We start from the raw sequence: 19,960 nt of genomic DNA, 5'->3' as shown, positions 1-19,960 counted from the left end.
AGATATCAAATATAGACAGCTGCTCATAAATTCAATTAACTGGTAATAGTTTGGGGCAAAATATCTAATATATATGTACTTTTATTTTGTTAATAACACGTTTTTGACGTCACATTGTACAAAATAAAAATTATATTTTATTCGATTATCTCTGAACGTAACAAGTAAATTAAGTATAATCGAGCTAGTTTATTGAATGAAATCCTAAGCGCCGCTACAGCGACTAGACTAGGTTATAGACATAATCTCGGGCTGAATCGAATTTACCTACCAACTTCAATACGAAGCAAACAGAGTGAGTCCTGAGAATTTCAGGCTTGATGGAATTTACCTTAGTAACATCTGAGCCTCGGCAAGAAACTGCGGGAAAGTGAGCCATACCCTACAATGGATAAGGTTGGATGTGGGTCAAACAAAAGGGGTATTTGAGGGAGTGTAGAATCTGTACTTGGTTTGTTTTCGGAATCAAGTTAGTGAGGATGTACAGTCGACAATAGTTAAGAATAAGTACGTATTGCTTTTCATTTAACGCAGAAACTAACAAATTGTACTTGATTATACTACATAAAGGAAAAAGGAAATAATTCGTACCTATTGAGTCCTAGTATAGCTGTAAAGATACCCTCCGTTTAAGGAACCTTTCCCGGCTTTGCGCTACGGCTTATGGGAGCATGGAATCCTCTTAGCAACTTATTCCTAGATTCCTGAGAATAATTCTAGGAAAGCTACAGGTTTGTTAGAAAACTTTGAAAGTGCCTTCAGTCCGACCTCTAAACTAAATTTCAATTTAAACAACATAAATTTAAATTAAACAAAGTTTTTCAATATAATAAATTACAAGTATAAGCAAATTACCAAAAGGACGCAATCTTTCGTAAAAAAAAAAGTTAAAAATCTGCAGACTAAAAAGAAAATAGATACTGATGCGTCAGCTAAGGGTGCCTACTGCTACTGCCTAGTCAGGTTTTTGATCTGCACCTGAGTTTGATTAGTTCACGCAACGGCTGACGTTCTAAAATATCTTGATCATACAAACCTTTTGCTGAGTTGCGCACACTAGAACATGTTTAGGTTTGCAAAGATATGATCAAACAAACAGGTGTACTTAATTAAATTGTTTTTCATCACACCCGCACTTTAAATGTGTTATAGCAAACAGGCGGAGCGTGAGTTATAGAAAAATCGTTCTCCCAAGGGAATAATGAAATTTCTTGTACCGTACTTAACTTTTTACATCTATTTACATATTTTTTACATTGCGAGTGTGATGAAAAACATTGTGTGTAACTCGGGGAGTATGAATATTATTAACTCGAGTCTTTAAATCGCTCCGGCAAGCCGTCGCGATTTAACTTACTTTCGTTAGTAATATTCAACTTCCTCCCCTTGTTGCACAATGTACTATTTTTAATACTTGGTCACCGTTGAATCTTAATGTCATGGTTGTACCTACCCAGTTTTTAACCCCCGACGCAAAAACGATGGGGTGTTATAAGTTTGACGTGTATGTCTGGATTATGCGACGTTCTTGCCAATGTCACTTCTTCCTGTTCGCAATTCTGGACAATCTGAATTCTACGCAATTAGTATTTTACCTCATTCGCTATTGTGCACAGCCATTATTTGTGTACAGAATAGTTTCTTCCTATTCTCAATTCTACGCAATCCGAATTCGACGCAATAGGTATTTCACCTCATTCGTTATTGTGCACAGTCATTATTTGTATACAGTATAGTTTCTTCCTATTCGCAATTCTACACAATTCAAATTCCCCACAATAGGTATTTCGCCTCATGCGATATTGTGCACAGTCATTATTTGTGTACAGTATACTTTCTTCCTATTCGTAATTCTACGCAATCTGAATTCAATCCAATAGTATTTCAACTCGTTCGATTTTATGCACAGTCATTACTTATTGTGTACAATCTTGTTTTGCATAATCTCAGCTTCCTCAATCCCCGCAAATACGCACACATAGAAACGCAGAATGAGGCGAAATACCTATTGTGTGGAACTTAGATTTTACAGAATTGCGAACAGAAAGAATCGCTATTGTACACAAATAATGACTGCACATAATAGCGCATGAGGTTAAAAACTACTGTGTGCAATTCAGAATGTGCAGAATTGCGAACAGGAGGAATCGCCACTGTCCACAAGTAATAACTGTGCACAATAGCGAATGAGATGAAATACTAATTGCGTAGAATTCAAACTGTCCAGAATTGCGAACAGGAAGAAGTGACATTGGCAAGAACGTCGCATAATCCGTATGGCTGGTCTGTCTGTGTGTGTGTTTGTCTGTAGCATCGTAGCTCCCGAACGGATGAACCGATTTCGATTTCGTTTTTTTTGTTTGAAAGCTGAGTTAGTCGGGAGTGTTCTTAGCCATGTTTCATAAAAATCGGTCCACTATGTTGCGGTCGGGGGTTTTTTCTAAATTTAAATTTTGTTACTTATTTTTTTATATTTTTTATAAAGAAGGTAAGGTACCTACATTAATTAAATAAACAGGACAGCCGCGGTTATCATATCGTCCAAACATTCTACGTGCAGCAGGAAGATCTTTAATTAAACGCCGGTATGCACGACTCAGAGTACCTAGCCAACGTTACGATAATATCGCTATCGCATTCTCTATCGCGCCAATACTGAAAAGCTAGCTACGATAACGGTATTATCAAACCTCGGACACTGGCGATCAAATATATGAAAGAGGCGCGTTCCTAGCACACAGTCTGAGCTCGTGTAGGCGAATGAGTACCTACCATGCTTGTATGAGTGAAATATGACACATGACATGTTCGCGTTTTTGACAGGCAGTAACTGAGGTAACCGAGAGGGGGTGGGCGGCACTTTCAGCGGGGAGCGGGAGTGGCCATAGTACTTAGTCTTTATTATAATGTGGTACCTGTGTGGTGACGGGTTAAGAATTTCACCACCCCCTTTCTTCCCGTGGGTGTCGTAGAAGGCGACTGTGGGATATGGGTTAAATTGTGGCGTAGGCGAGAGGCTGGCAACCTGTCACTGCAATGTCACAGTTTCGTTTTCTTTCAACCCCTTATTTGCCAAGAGTGGCACTGAAGCTTTAGTAGTTTCATGTGTTCTGCCTACCCCTTTATGGGATACAGGCGTGATTGAATGTATAATGTGGTATTGGCGTAGGCGATGGTAACGTTGGCTAGGTACTATGGCGCCTCGAACCGCCCTCACTTACCTACTGGCTAGCAGTAAATACACAAGCCATACCTCGCTTAACTAAGTTTCATTTTGTGTTAAGTGTAACTACGTCTTGTTTATTTTACAATATTAAAGCATATTTGGACAGAAATTAATGACATACAATAACTTTACATGATAGTAGTGTGTTTATGACAGGTAAACAACAGATTTAATTAAATCGTTGACTTAACTTATACAGGGTGTATTTTGATAGCGGGTCACCGGCGGGTCATAGCGGGACCATCCATCGATTTCAAATTGATGAAAAATGGCATTTACAGATTTTGGAAAAAACATACAGGGTGTTTTTGGTCCCATACAAGCTTTTGATCCGGGATAAGAATGGGATCGATTAGCGTCAAAAAAAAAGTTTGACAAAAATGCCCTTTTTCTCGCAACCTGTATGTTTTTTTCCAAAATCTGTAAATGCCATTTTTCATCAATTTGAAATCGATGGATGGTCCCCTTAGACTATTTTCACGTAGGACTACGGTATCTCATAGCTGCCCTTACTGACCCGCTATCAAAATACACCCTGTATACCTGTGTGATTGTAACCAGACTAACCAGCCACCCTCCTCTATCTTCCCGCCTTGCCATATTGGGAACATATCCAAACACAATTCAAACTTTAATCCAATCAATAAACTCCATAGGCGAGGGTTTTGACATTCTCTGCCATAATCGGTTCCTCCTTGTGAAATATTATTTACATATATACATCGTATTTGATAACATAAAGGGTCCCCCCACATCTAGCGTCTCGCGAGCGTCGCGTCGGGCCAACTGTATGGAAAAAGACGTCGCGTCGACGCGACGTAGACGCGGCGTCAGGCTTTGCCCATACAGTTGGCCCGACGCGACGCTCGCGAGACGCTAGATGTGGGGGGACCCAAAAATGAATGGTCATTTCAATACAGATCAAACCAAAGGTGAATTAAGTACCTATTAATTAATCCATCTCATTCACAGTTCACAGAGCCCGTTTTTTATAACGCTCATGACAATTTAAAAATTGTGCTCAATTTGTAGGTAAAGGCATTACAATCCTTACATGAAGTAAATACTTGTATTGTATTGTATTGTATTTATTGTGTACATGTACAGTACAGTGATGCATCAAGTTACATGGTGTTGGGTATAATATCTAGAGATAGTACATGTTACCCTGTGAGGGCATTACAATGTCTTATATATATACTTATGAACTATGGTACTACATATTAATTAATTAGGTAAATGGTTCTTTATTAACTAAATACTAGGCCACTTTTACTTACTAAAAATGAACTCTGTATATTTATTATACAGAATTCGTTTTAGCATAATGCAGCCGAATGGCATTTCTGCGACACGAAACGAAAACGAAACGCCGCGAAAGGTAGTCTGGCTCTGTTGCGCGAATACGCAAAAGCGATAGAGATAGATATCTGCGAGCGTTTCGTTTCGTGAGAGTTTCGTGAGCGTTTGTGCCATTCGGCTACGTACCCAGTTACTGAAAGGGGGGCAGTAACAGTGTGTAAAACCGGCCAAGAGCGTGTCGGGCCACGCTACTGAACCTATCAAGTTCAAAACAATTTTCCAAGAAAGTTTTTATAAAGTTCTACTTTTGTGATTTTTTTCATATTTTTTAAACACAGGGTTCAAAAGTTAGAGGGGGAGACACTTTTTTTTCCTTTACAAGCGATTATTTCCGAAAATATTAATATTATCAAAAAATGATTGTAGTAAACCCCTATTCATTTTTAAATACCTATCCAACAATGTATCACACGTTGAGGTTGGATTGAAAAAAAAATCAGTCCACACTTTACATGTAGGGGGGAGTAGGTACCCTAAGGCCGTTTTCACACTATCCGATCCGATATCGGATGTCGGAAGGATTTCAATAGAAAAAATCCAAGATGGCGCCTGTAATGTATGGGATATCGGTCCGACATCCGATATCGGATCGGATAATGTGAAAACGCACTAACAAAACATTTTTTCCTCTTTTTAGGGTTCCGTAGTCAACTAGGAACCCTTATAGTTTCGCCATGTCTGTCTGTCCGTCCGTCCGTCCGTCCGTCCGTCCGTCCATCCGTCCGTCCGTCCGTCCGTCCGTCCGTCCGTCCGTCCGCGGATAATCTCAGTAACCGTTAGCACTAGAAAGCTGAAATTTGGTACCAATATGTATATCAATCACGCCAACAAAGTGCAAAAATAAAAAATGGAAAAAAATGTTTTATTAGGGGGGGTCCCCTACATGTAAAGTGGGGGCTGATATTTTTTTTCATTCCAACCCCAACGTGTGATATATTGTTGGATAGGTATTTAAAAATGAATAAGGGTTTACTAAGATCGTTTTTTGATAATATTAATATATTCGGAAATAATCGCTCCTAAAGGAAAAAAAAGTGCGTCCCCCCCCCTCTAACTTTTGAACCATATGTTTAAAAAATATGAAAAAAATCACAAAAGTAGAACTTTATAAACACTTTCTAGGAAAATTGTTTTGAACTTGATAGGTTCAGTAGTTTTTGAGAAAAATACGGAAAACTACGGAACCCTACACTGAGCGTGGCCCGACACGCTCTTGGCCGGTTTTTATTTTACCACTTTGTCGGCGTGATTAATATACATATTGGTACCAAATTTCAGCTTTCTAGTGCTAACGTCCGCGGACGGACGGACGGACAGACAGACATGGCGAAACTATAAGGGTTCCTAGTTGACTACGGAACCCTAAAAATGAGGTCTATTTATATGTATAATTAATTTATTTTTAGTATACGTAGGGTGGCCAGTTACAGACACTGGCCAGTTACTGGCAATTTACGCTATACATTGTAATAATAAATTTGGGTGTTCTCAGGTATCCTTCGGCTCCACTTCCCCTGCGCTCAGCGACCGCTCTGAGTTCCCCCTGTTCTGCCGCACCGTCGCGCCCGACTCCTCGCACAACCCGGCCCGGATCGCGTTCATCAGGTACACCACTATCCTTACAACCCACAATCCGACATTACATATAACAGGAAAAAATTATTAAAATTCCGTAACGAAATCGACTCTCAGGCTGGTTTTAGTGTTACTCGGACTGACCGCGCGGGGCAATGCGCACCGGACTAACGGCCCGGCCACGACATTGGTCTAAGCGCGACAGCGGTGAGCGGCAGCTATACGTGCGAATGAAAAGTTCCATCGCTGTGTCTCGCTGCAATGTATGGCCGCCGCTCACCGCTGTAGTGCTTAGACCAATGTCGTGGCCGACAGAGCCAGACTACATTTATACGTCGTTTCGCGTCGCAGAAATTGTTTCGGCTACAGGCACTGGTCTACCATGCGCGGATCCAGGGGGGGGTCATGGGGGTCATGACCCCCCCCTGGAGCCTAGGTTGGCCATACAAATAGACCACGTGACCCCCCCTCTGGGGCCTGGGCCTTTACCACGTGACCCCCCCCTGGGCACGAAGCTGGATCCGCGCTTGTGGTCTACGAAACTTACGTGTTTGTGCAGGTTTCGAAAATCAAAAATAACGTGCCCTTTGTTAATTATACATTAATATCCAAGGCTATTTTATATTAAATAATGATTCATCCACATGAAATTCTGAATAATATACTCTATCCTCACTGATTATATTACTGACCTATAACCTTCACCTTTTTACTGTTGAGCGATTTGGTCATTTTTGTATTTTGTATCGTGATATACTACATCACAAATACTACATATAAATACGTATGTATACGTATAATACTCATTATTAAATTCGTACGTGATATGATATTTAAGTAAATGCTCAGTACAATTCTCTGTTCAATGAGATTGCAGTAAAATTTGTATTCTCCACGCGTTTATTTAAATTAAGCACACAGTTCGATACGAGTATTCAAATATGAGTGCTTAGTATTGAAATTGGAATCATTTGTATAGCATATCTACTACAATTATAGTAGGAACATTTAATGTACTACTCGTAATTTTAGAGCTTTATCCACCAGAAGCCTGGGGTCAACTTCCAAACTAAATACAGCTGTTGACATTAAGTGGCACCCATTATTATTGTAGTGCTGAAGCCTACATAGCCTTTGACTATTTGGGTAAACCATAGATTAAACACATGGAATTGTACAGTTGGAATAGTACAAAGCAGTCGATAATTAGTGTCTGGCTACCTAGGCTAAAGTATTGGGTTGGTAAGAAAGTAATGAGCGATCGATTGAATTCCACATACAATTTTTGAGAGAGTTCTAGAATCTTCTATGGTCGAAAGTATATAAAGGGCGAGTCGCACAGTTTCTCGTCAGTCATTCATTAGCTGTCGCCGAGCTAATATAAGGAATAAAATGGACGAATTAAAAGTGCATGTAAGGCATTGCTTACTATATGAATTTCAGTCTGGCCATTCAGCCGCCGAAGCACTGCGTAATATATGTCAGCGTGTTGCTCCTGAAGTTGTGTCTGAGGCCACGGCGAAACGATGGTTCCAGCGGTTTCGTAGTGGCGACTTTTCATTATCAGATCAACCTAAGTCTGGTCGACCGGTGAAGATTGATGTAGCCAAATTAAAAACCTTAAGTGAAGGAGATCCGAGGCTAACGAGTCGTACTCTTGCTACCGAGTTAGGCTGCTCTCATGTCACCATAGAAACACATTTACACGAGTTGGGAAAAAACTACAAATACAGTGTTTGGATACCGCACGAACTTGATAGACATCAACTAAACCGCCGTGCCGATATCTGCATACAACTTCTGTCTTTTCGCCGCACATTCAACTGGTTGGACCATCTTATCACTGAAGATGAAAAATGGGTCTTATATATAAATCACACACGCAAACGTCAGTGGCTAGCTCCAAACGAAAAAGGAATAGAGGCACCAAAAACAGAGCCTCACCCGAAAAAAGTTATGCTGTCCGTTTGGTGGGATATTCATGGTATTATTCACTGGGAACTCCTACCAAGTGGAATGACTGTTACCGCATCAGTATACTGTAATCAGCTTGAAAATTTAAACCAAAAAATCTGTCAGAATCGTCCACAGCATGCTAAAGTTTTTTTTCTTACACGACAATGCTCGCCCACACATTGCAAAAGTGACTCGGCTAAAGCTATTGGAGCTAGGTTGGAAAGTGATACCTCATCCACCGTACTTTCCAGACTTGGCACCTACGGATTACGCATTGTTCAGATCGCTAAGCAATGCCTTGAATGAAAAAAAGTTCGATGATCAAGCCCATCTACGACAGTACATAGCTGAGTTTTTTGAATCTAAACCTAAGAACTTCTTCGCCGATGCTATTCATTCTTTACCAGAACGATGGAGACAAGTAGTAGATAACGAAGGCCGTTATATTTTTGATAAATGATTAAAATAATAAATTAAATAAAAATTACAATATTGGTTATGATTCGCTCATTACTTTCTTACCAACCCAATATTTAACACAATCATTTTGTTACATGTTCGAAGTTTAGTCAAAGTTCTCTCAAAATATGGCTCTTACCATGGGGATCGTATTTTCTTGTATCTTTATACGAAAAACCGGTCAGCGTCCTTATGGCAAGTGACAAAGTGAAAAGTATTGCTCGAAAACGCATATGAAGTAGTTCTGTTTTTATTATTTATTTATGGCCACCATTTAGAAATGTCGAAAATGATACACATAATTTGTATACAGACAATTCGGCTGGGACACGGTGACGGCGTTCTCTCAGAACGAGGAGGTGTACTCGCTGGCCGTGAACGAGCTGGTGACGCAGCTGGAGGCCGCCAACATCACCTGCGCCGAGTCCGACTCCAGCTCACCTTCGTCTCCTCTCATGTGATACAGACAGTCCGACTTAGAACGAGGAGGACTCGCTGGCCGTGAACGAGCTGGTGACGCAGCAGTTAAAGGACTTCAAGGAGCCATTGCAGCAGTTAAAGGTATATATAATAAATTGTCAATAAACAACTGAGCCAATATACGTTATACGTCGCACTGCTGGACACAGGCCTCTTCTCGTGCGATACAGTTTGGCTGGGACACGTCATTCTCACAGAATCGGGTTAACGACGAACATAAGAGTAGGTAGGTAGAGTAGTAGAGTAGCTATCAATGTTTCTCGCTTGCAGACTCTGCGAACTCTGCTCAAAGGGCGGTTGAATTTACTTAATAACGACAAATTGCTATAGTGTAACAGTTCTCGAGTACCTGCCAGTCATCAAGGCGCAAGTGCTTAAAGTGACGAACCGCACCTTTGCAAAGTTTGTCGTTGGCTCGATGAACGAAATAAAGCGGTGTTAAAGTTTGGATGGATTCGAACTAGCGTAGAGTGGTGCGAAAGTCAAGGCGGTTATCGAACGATCGAGCCAGGCGACAACGATTTGGTAGATTATTCTGACATAACTCATACATAAGTCTTATAACTTTTTTTAAATTAAATAAGATTATGCGTCTAATAGGAGAAGATTCATGGTAATCAAATGTTAAACTAAAACCCGCGCAATATTATATTCCTCCTAATTTGTTGGCTTTGCCTCCCCTACATACACCGTGTTTTTTTTGTTTTCCGTTAAATTAGACACGTTGTTAGGTTCATTATCAGGAACCACTCTGTATATCACTTTTAGTTAAATTCGCAAACAATTTTTTTTCATCATTTTCATACATAATAAATGAATTTATTAGTGTGAGAGACCCTTAAGAATAACATTCAAGTTAGTGCCAAGTGATTGACGACACATGTCAAAACAAATAACATTAGTAATTGGTAATGGCTGTCACACACGTATTCAGTAATTATCTTAATTTTTTTTAATAACTCGATAACCGCAAAAGTTAAGACGCTTGTTTCTTAGACAAATTAATAGTATTTGATCTAACAGCAATTGCTAAAGAACCTTCTCTTAAAGTTAACGGAATTCAATAAAAACAGGGTGTATATGATTCCGCAATCGAAATTCTAAATTCAGTCGTCTTTTCAATTCCTCCCATTTTGTTCCGTTCGTTATTAAGTACCTAGTTACCTAAATTGGAAGCCTAAATTCAGTCGTCTTTTCAATTCCTCCCATTTTGTTCCGTTCGTTATTAAGTACCTAGTTACCTACCCAGACATCTGGAAGCCTCTAAATATAGATCCTTTATATTCAATCAAAAATAAAAACTGGAAAAAAAGATTACCTAGGTATATTTTTTTTTTCCAAAACGTGATATTTTTAGGAGAAATTATAATAGTTTTAAAATAATCGCTCCTAAAGGAAAAAAAAAGAAAACTTTCTAGGAAAATTGTTTTGAACTTGATAGGTTTAGTAGTTTTTGAGAAAAATAAGGAAAACTACGGAACCCTACACTGAGCGTGGCCCGACACGCTCTTTTTTTTTTTTAATTAATCGATTTGAATATTGAATAGATTTCTATGAATTCACTCTATATCATTCCACGATCAAAAGAGAAGATTTCTGAGTTGCTCGATTTAGACGAAACACTAATTCCCATTTTAAGGCGAAGAACCGATCACTTATTTCTATTATTATAGTATTCTAAGTTCTTAATCTGCGACATGCTACTAAGCATGTACCTGTACCTACGGTATATGTTTAGAGTTTTTAAAGGTACATTTACCGCTATTGTACTCGCTTTATCTGAAACGACAACAAAATATTCCAGTTCCAGAGGGTTCCATTACAATATACCCAATAAATGATGTCCTGATAAAACCTGATAGAACAAAATAAGTAAAGCAGAGATCCAGATACCTTGCTTACTTTAAATTGATTTGGCTATAGAAAATGGGAATGGGAATACATACGACCATCGGTAATGTATTATCAATTTGGTCCCGGTTCCTAAAGTTTTGCTCAATCAGTGTTAGGGATGATTAGAACTTTAAATCACCTCCTAAATTGTTTCCAGTTTATGCAAAAACATTCAGCCTGGATACTACCTGCTATTTATGGTGCCAATAAGTAATGTTTTATTTATATTTAAGATTTAAGAATAATGACTCTGAAATAGTGCAGATTCGTTTAAGGGTATATTCGTTTCGATCAGGAAAAACAAGATTTTTTTTAAATCCTACAAAAATGAGGCACATCTCCAACTCTCTATACAAGAATCAAAATATTTTTTCCACTTTTTCATATCTGTATTTATCAATATAAATTGATTCCTATTTTCCTATATATTACAAACTCGTTTCGTTACAAACTGTATTTTACAAGTTAGTCATACTAGTATGAAAAAAAAGCTGCACTTTTAGATGGAAGCAAGCCGCTTTGCATGGTGATAGTAGACGTCTTAGTAAACGATTTTTTCCGAGGATATCGAAATTTCATCCCTTAGGAAGCCGAGCGTAGCGAGGTGTTTTATGAAAATGAAAAAAATTCTATCTTTTTATTGTATCGTCCGATTTTGACAAAACGTATCTCAAATGAAAGGTATTGCTTTATGTAATTAAAAAAAAATCTAAAAAAAAATATTATAAAAAATGTAAGAATAAAATTAAAAAAGTAAATTTACGTCTCGCACTGAATAACTTCAAAGAATGACAGACAAAATGTACAATGTCGATATATGAGTTTTTTTTTAATCAAAGACAGATAAATTCATAGTTGAAAACTAAAGACCGCATCGAAATCGGATTAGCATTTTTTAAGATACAAGTTGCCAAAGTTGGGAAAATTTGCTTTATATGGCCACTTTGAAATTCCTTTGCCAGAAAGTCAGAAATAGAACCGTTTTTCCCCCGTAGGGTAAAAAAACGGATATTTAGGTTCCTGCCGAAGCTTGAACCACTAATGAGATTAACACCTTCATAACTCGGCCCTAATCGAGTGAATTCCTCGACTAGTAGCGCCATCTGGCGCGCCAGTCAAGTACTAGTGTCGCCCGGTTACCAGCGCTCGGCTGCTTTTTCCTCAGTACCTTTAGCCGGCAAGGCCCTTAAGGGTGGTTCAAGCTTCGGCAGGAACCTAAATATCCGTTTTTTACCCTACGGGGGAAAAACGGTTCTATTTAGGTGTCCGTGCCTTCGCTTGAACCACTAATGAGACGTGTTTAAACCTCTGCCGGCGCTGGTTAGGGCGTACTGTGACTGATATACTTTATTTATACAGAAATATCATAATAAGAAATAGGAAGGTATACAAAGGGATGTTTCAAAATTTAGCCACTAAGGTTTCATGAGTTGAAACTGACTCAACACAGCACAGCACAGTTATCCATTATGACTCTATGATGGTGGTGAATCACTTAATTTATGTATAACATAAAACCGACAGGAAGCCAGTAGTTAATAGATCGGTATTACAATATTTACGGAAATAAAACCTGTTATTTCAATAACATTTTTGTGAGAAAATATCTGTAGCAACCCAAACTCTGAAGAGCTTCCCCTTCATCAATGGGTGTTACATCAACGTCGGCTAAATTTGTCTCGCGTTTCCCTTACAACAGTCCCTAGTCAGAACAAGATCATATACATGTTTTTTGTCTTATAAATTCACCAAGATACTAGTCTTCTTCTGCTTAAGATAACTATAATTATATCATGTAACTATAATACACAATTATATCATAGCACTGCCATGAGCATTATGACATTATGTTTAAATTTTTATTTTTCATGTAAATTGATTACTGTACCATAAGTAATGCGCCTATATGTATCTCCGAATATGCACATATTATTGTTAGTATACTGAGTAATAAGCAATATTGACTTAGCTTAAACATTGTCTTACATAGCCCACTGCCAAATGTCAACATTTCCCATAGCATAATGTGTTATGAATTCTGTATATGAAATATACATTTGCCAAAACAATTGAAATGAACGCTTGAGTTGGAAGAAATTGCACGCTATCATATGTTAATTTGTAATGTATACCCACATCACGATAATGTATGCGTTACTGCTGGACTGGTAGCAAAACTGCAAGTAAGATGATAATACATTTTCAGCTTCTAACTGAATTGACAATACCATGCCCATGGTTAGCTAAGGATCCATATAATAAAAGTTAAGCTCCTACTCAAAGTTTTTACGAGAACGGAAACAATGCAAATCTTTCCTATTAAATTAAAGTGGGTCAACTGAGCAAAAAGCTTTGGGATACAAGCGATTGAAACGAATCAATGATCTAATGAGTCACACATACTTAGACGAAGATCAAATGAAGGCAATTATTTCTAATTAAATTGACTTTGATACTTCCATGAATATACATGAATGTTAATGCGGGAATCCTCTCTACACTGTACGCGTCAACTTTATTTAGTCTTTTACTATGTCTAGCTAGTATGCTTTTTTCGATATTTGAAATATTTAATTTGTGTTTGAATAATTATGAATATGTGATGCATATATTCTTAGGCTTATCATTTTTATGACTTATGTGCTGACTAGCCGAATTTATAAAGGCAAAATTGTACGATTCGTGAGCTAGTAATTCTAAAACATTACGACTTATGGCTCTTTAGTCCATTTCGATATTCTAATAAGAATGTAAGACGACAGATAACTCTTCAAATAAGGGTTAATGATGTACGATTACCCATTTATAATAAAAATTCGGTCATCAGCTTAAGATAGTAAATACATAGTTTTCTTTTCAGAACTTTCGTAATTTATCACCACATTGCAAAGCAATATATTCTATATTGCTCTTTTGTGCGAATAATATAAATGTCTCACGTTCTTTATAAACTGATGTATACACATAAACATACGGGTTAATATTTACTGTATTCTTGCTTATTTCCCAAAATCCATATGCAGCGGGACTGCCCACAAACAAGATGCAACTGTTATGTAGGGTAATACCTGATTCTACAATTATATCGAGATGACAATTATTTATTTATCGTATAGCATATAATTAGAATTTTCTTAAAAGTCGTACGTGCGCACGGCTGTAGCATGTAGCGCCACGGACGATGACAATGGTATTTACACTTGCCTGTCATCCGAGACCAATAGGTCAAAATATCGTAGCTATAAGTACTGCGTACCTTAAGCGCTGAGCTTTTATTTTTCATCTAGGTTTCAATACCTTACTTCTGATAAATATAGTTCATCAATATCTATTTAAACCGCAATAATTTTAAGTTTTCTGTTACCACTAGAAACCCATTTTGCCTAGAATCTGCGCTCCCTTTTATGAGTGTCCTAACAAATTCTTGTATGTCAGGTATATTAGGAGTCCGAAGTCTTCTAAATTAAGTCATATACACAGTAATGTTATTAACATCATATTTCTAGTTCCTTACACTAAATTCAATTGGGACTGGGACTCGTCCTCTGACCTTACGAACCGTTTTTGAATAAGTTGTGACGTCTACTCTGTTACTGACAAATAGTCGCGCCGCAAAATTCTAATAAATGGCGCTTAGTAAGCAACTGCGGAAATGTGTATCGATCCTACAACGCGCTAACGGAGTTCCAAAAGTTAATTGTAAATATACAACTTCTGTTAATCTCTCTAGGCCCCAGAAACCTATTCAGAAAACATTTGTCAAATGAAATAAACGGGAACTTTCTGTTAGTAATACCGCAGTAGCGGGCGATAATTTTAGGATGCGAGCGCCTCTTTATTTGTAAGAGGAAACTGTGTTCTAAAATCGAAAGAGATTCATCCTTCAATTTCCGTTTAATTTATTATTTCAGAAACAGGCCTCCACATTCAGTGACTACCTTTCAACATTTTATCCATAAGAGTGCCTTAGCAAATTGTGAAAATCGGCTTCTCTCGGAAAATGTATTGCCCTATTGGTTTTAATGAGCTTAAAGTGTTTTCGATATATCATACTCATACAACAAATAAGCACTTCGAATACAATTTACCTACACGGTTTCTTGCTTTGTTTTGTGTAGTTGTTTAAGTTTAGGACCAACTTCATTTACTTCGGTCAAGAGATGTAAGCTGTAAATAGTTTGAGAATATTGTTCGGTCGTCTCTTTAATCTAATTCGTTAGTTATTTATAGAAACATAGGATCGTAACATTACGCCATCGAACTGGGCAACCGACAAATCCTTTTACGACGAGAGTCCGTCCTGAGTAACAATGAAACAAGGCATACTAAAATGCTATTGTACTAAATAACATATCCTTTAAGTCATTTTGCCAAACTAGCCACAAAATATCGTATATATTTGGGAGTCAGATTTCCGGTACGAGTTTGTTGTCTTTGTAATTAACCTCTTCAAGGATTGTCTGTAACCTTGGTCTAGCTAACGTTAGTAATAATGCATGATTGAGTATTCTAACCGTTGGTCGATTAACGGCAGTTTGAGGTCAATTTGTAGTACATATATGTATATATCGTACTTAGAAAACTTTCCGAGCTGTAGCTTTTTATTTTTAAATGAATTAGTTCAGAAGTCTCTACTGGGTCGATTGTTATAGAAGTAATACTTTTGTCAGTTCGGTATACTGAACAACATATACTGGAACATTATCCGCCATTAGTCCGACTGGATGTTTCAGCCGGACAGCTATAAGTTTGCTGAAATACAGACGAATATGCAGGTTTCACAGAGTAATGAGCCTAGTACAAGAATTTTCCTTTGCGGTAAGTTATTTTGTAGCTAATAGTTAACATTTGCTAAATACCTGAGTGGTTCTTCTGCATTTCTAAAGTCCGTATCAAGCCCCAAGACCATGCGTCAATTATTAACGCCCGTGAGTTGATGAGACTAGAGCTCTAATCATTCATTTAAAAGAATCTTCACTCTAGGAATAGCGTAAAACAGTGGCATAAATTAATGGATTTTCTTTTTCCCATTAGTATCTTCGCCGCCCCCTCGCCCTTTCTGATTGGGCAAGAAGGGCTTTGTAATATAAAGTGGTTTTTCATTCTGTTTAGCATCACTATTATGTATATTTCTTAATTCGCTTAGTATCTGGCAACAAAGTGCTAGTTAATTGCTACCGAAGCTCCACCCACACGTTTTTAGATGTGGAAGTGGATTTTCACAACGTAAAACCTGCTAATAAACCTCTATCATGACGAGTATTCTAAAAGTTGACATGACAAATTAGGTTGGCAATAACGGCGTTGCTTTACAGTAATTGGATCACACATTCGTCATCATTATGGCCGTTCAGATATTCACGAGTGAGATAAATTTGGACATTCTTCACAATCATTCATCTGTTGGTCAGGGTCACCTGACCTGATTATGTATTAGCTAATTAGGCAATTGAGACGACGCCGATGTCGTCCACTTTACCTGTCTAAAACGACCCCACTTATGGGAACCCATCACGTGATGATTTTTGTCTAATAAGACAATGACTAAACTGTGTAATTGTGTATGTCTCAGGTTGACACGTACGCTGTGGTTCTGATTCGAAAGACCTTCTACGAAGTACAGATGTTTAGAAATACCTTATACAAAGTATGTTTAGTTAAGAGTTGTGCTAATTACCGCAAAGTAGATGTTAAAGCGACATAATCTCATTGAGATTCGAGTACAAATACAACATTTTGCCTCGTGATCATAACGCTCGTCTCATGACACGAAAGGTGAATTAGTGCATAGCATGTAATAACCCAATGGGTTCTCACAGGATGTCGTAAATCATCGCATAGGGCAACGAAATCCAAATTCCAAGTCGCTGCAAAGTTTAATATTTTACGGGGCGACGCTTGTCAATTTATATGACAGTGTACTTTTTCGCACAGCACAACTTTACTCATGTTGTCTCTAATGACGAATCATGTCTGCACAATGAATGATCTCCTTTGTCATATCACGAGGCGATGCCCTATCGGATCGTGGGCCCTATCTTTTCATAGGCCAGGTTATCTAATGGGACCTCATCTGTCGTTTCAAAACATCTCTTGTGTCCTGTCACCTCACGAGGCGTAGCTATGACTTTTCAAGGGACGAACCTATGTCGTCTCACGGGACGTCACTCTGTCTCGTCTTACGTGAGCGTGGCATTTGTCCCTTATATTCTTTATGACGGTACATAGGATTACACTGCGTCCCATCGCTGTCAATTTTTCTTCATCGTCTCCATGCCACCACACAGGAACAACCCTGTCGTCTCGCGGGACAATGCAATGTCGTCTCATCGGATGACGCCTGTCGTGTCACAGCACGACGCCATGTCGTCTAACGGGACGACATCTGTCGTCTCACGGGACTACGCCATGTCATCTCACTGGACGACGTCATGTCGTCTCACGGGACGACGCCTGTCGTCTCACGGGACGACGCCTGTCGTCTCACGGGATGACGTCTTTCGTCTCACGGGACGACGTCTGTTGTCTCACGGGACGACATCTGTCGTCTCACAGGACGACGTCTGTCGTCTCACAGGACAACGTCTATCGTCTTACGGGACGACATCTTTCGTCTCACGGGACGACGTCTGTCGTCTCACAGGACGACGTCTGTCATCTCATGGGACGACGTCTGTCGTCTCACAGGACGACGTCTGTCGTCTCACGGAACGACGTCTGTCGTCTCACGGGACGACGCCATGTCAGTCTCACATGAGTGAGGCATATGTATCCGCGTATTTATGACGGTGCCTACAGGAGGTCACTGCGTCTCGTCGCTGGGCCATAGGCACCGAGCGGAATATCACGAAGTTAGAAGTAATCATAATCTTTTCGATGTTTAAAATTTCTCGAACTTTTTAAGACTTGCTTTTGTAAACGTGTTGCTCGGCCGAGTTACAAAAGCGTACTGAGGAAAAAGCAGCCGAGCGCTGGTAACCGGGCGACACTAGTACTTGACTGGCGCGCCAGATGGCGCTACTAGTCGAGGAATTCACTCGATTAGGGCCGAGTTATGAAGGTGTTAATCTCATTAGTGGTTCAAGCGAAGGCACGGACACCTAAATAATATATTTTTCTTACACATAAAAGTACATAGTGACAGTACAACTCAAAATAAAATAAAAAATTCCGAGGATATCATAATTTCATCCCTTAGGACGACGAGCGTAGCGAGGTCTGTTACGAAAACCGAAAAAAAAATCTGATTTTTTTGTACGTCGTCCGATTTTGACAAAACATATTTCAATTGAAAGGTATTGCTTTATGTAACTTAAAAAAAATATTGAAAAAAATTGGGAAAGAATGTAAGATTAAAAAAAAAAAAAACTTTAATTTTCGTATCACACTGAATAACTGCAAAAAACGGTAGACACGATGTATAATATCGATGTATGAATTTTTAAAATTAAAGACAAATAGATTCATGATTATAAACTAAAAACCGAATCGAAATCGGATCAGTAGTTTTTAAGATACGAGTTGTCAAAGTTGGCTTAGTTTGTTTATATGGTCGCTTATAAATTCCTTAGCTAGAAAGTCAGAAACATTATATTTTTCTTACAGTTATAAGTATGCATTGGTAATAGACATCATATTAAACGATTATTTCCAAGGATATAAAAATTTCATCCCTTAGAAACCCTTAGAAAGACGATCCAATAAAAAAAACTGTTTATTTTTTGTTTTTCGTAACAGACCTCGCTACGCTCGGCTTTCTAAGAGACGAAATTTTTATATCCTCGTAAAAAATTGTTTATTATGATGTCTATTACCAATGCATACTTCTAACTGTAAGAAAAATATAATGTTTCTGACTTTCTAGCTAAGGAATTTATATAAGTGACCATATAAACAAACTAAGCCAACTTTGACAACTCGTATCTTAAAAACTACTGATGCGATTTCGATTCGGTTTTTAGTTTATAATCATGAATCTATTTGTCTTTAATTTTAAAAATTCATACATCGATATTATACATTGTGTCTACCGTTTTTTACAGTTATTCAGTGCGATGCGAAAATTTAAGTTTTTTTTTTTTTTAAATCTTACATTTTTTCCCATTTTTGTTCAATATTTTTTTTTAAGTTACATAAAGCAATGCCTTTCAATTGAAATATGTTTTGTCAAAATCGGACAACGTACAAAAAAATCAGATTTTTTTTTTCGGTTTTCGTAACAGACCTCGCTACGCTCGTCGTCCTAAGGGATGAAACTATGATATCCTCGGAATTTTTTATTTTATTTTGAGTTGTACTGTCACTATGTACTTTTCTGTGTAAGAAAAATATATTATTTCTGACATTCTGGCAAAGGAATTTCAAAGTGGCCATATAAAGCAAATTTTCCCAACTTTGGCAACTTGTATCTTAAAAAATGCTAATCCGATTTCGATGCGGTCTTTAGTTTTCAACTATGAATTTATCTGTCTTTGATTAAAAAAAACTCATATATCGACATTGTACATTTTGTCTGTCATTCTTTGAAGTTATTCAGTGCGAGACGTAAATTTACTTTTTTAATTTTATTCTTACATTTTTTATAATATTTTTTGATTAGATTTTTTTTTAATTATATAAAGCAATACCTTTCATTTGAGATACGTTTTGTCAAAATCGGACGATACAATAAAAAGATAGAATTTTTTTCATTTTCATAAAACACCTCGCTTCGCTCGGTTTCCTAAGGGATGAAATTTCGATATCCTCGGAAAAAATAGTTTACTATGATGTCTACTATCACCATGCAAAGCGGCTTGCTTCCATCCAAAAGTGCAGCTTTTGGCCAAAAATTCTCCATAACAAGTATGACTAAGTCAAAATTTAATTATTTTGTAGTTGACATAAATATGTGTATATATTTTTTTATTATTTGCAGGAGCTGGATACTCGAATAATAATTGGCAGTTTTTCTCAAGAGATGATTCCTAAGATATTTTGCGAGGTAAGTGCGTAGGTAAGTGGTACTTG

At 38.0% G+C, this 19,960-nt stretch overlaps 1 protein-coding gene across 1 annotated transcript in view; it reads left to right on the top strand.

Moving 5' to 3' along the window:
* The window catches only part of LOC125230595 (gamma-aminobutyric acid type B receptor subunit 2), a 201,259-nt gene that overhangs the window by 165,178 nt on the left and 16,121 nt on the right, over positions 1-19,960 (top strand). The window contains exons 6-9 of the mRNA XM_048135803.1: positions 6,081-6,193; positions 8,892-9,005; positions 9,091-9,139; positions 19,869-19,934. Of these exons, the coding sequence (XP_047991760.1) occupies positions 6,081-6,193; positions 8,892-9,005; positions 9,091-9,139; positions 19,869-19,934 (342 nt within the window). The remainder of the gene's footprint in view (positions 1-6,080; positions 6,194-8,891; positions 9,006-9,090; positions 9,140-19,868; positions 19,935-19,960) is intronic.

This window comes from Leguminivora glycinivorella, chromosome 1 (genome assembly GCF_023078275.1).
Source record: "Leguminivora glycinivorella isolate SPB_JAAS2020 chromosome 1, LegGlyc_1.1, whole genome shotgun sequence".
Taxonomy (NCBI): Eukaryota; Metazoa; Arthropoda; class Insecta; order Lepidoptera; family Tortricidae; genus Leguminivora; species Leguminivora glycinivorella.
The sequence above is the reverse complement of the archived record's forward strand: the minus strand, read 5'-3'. Positions and strand labels throughout refer to the sequence as shown.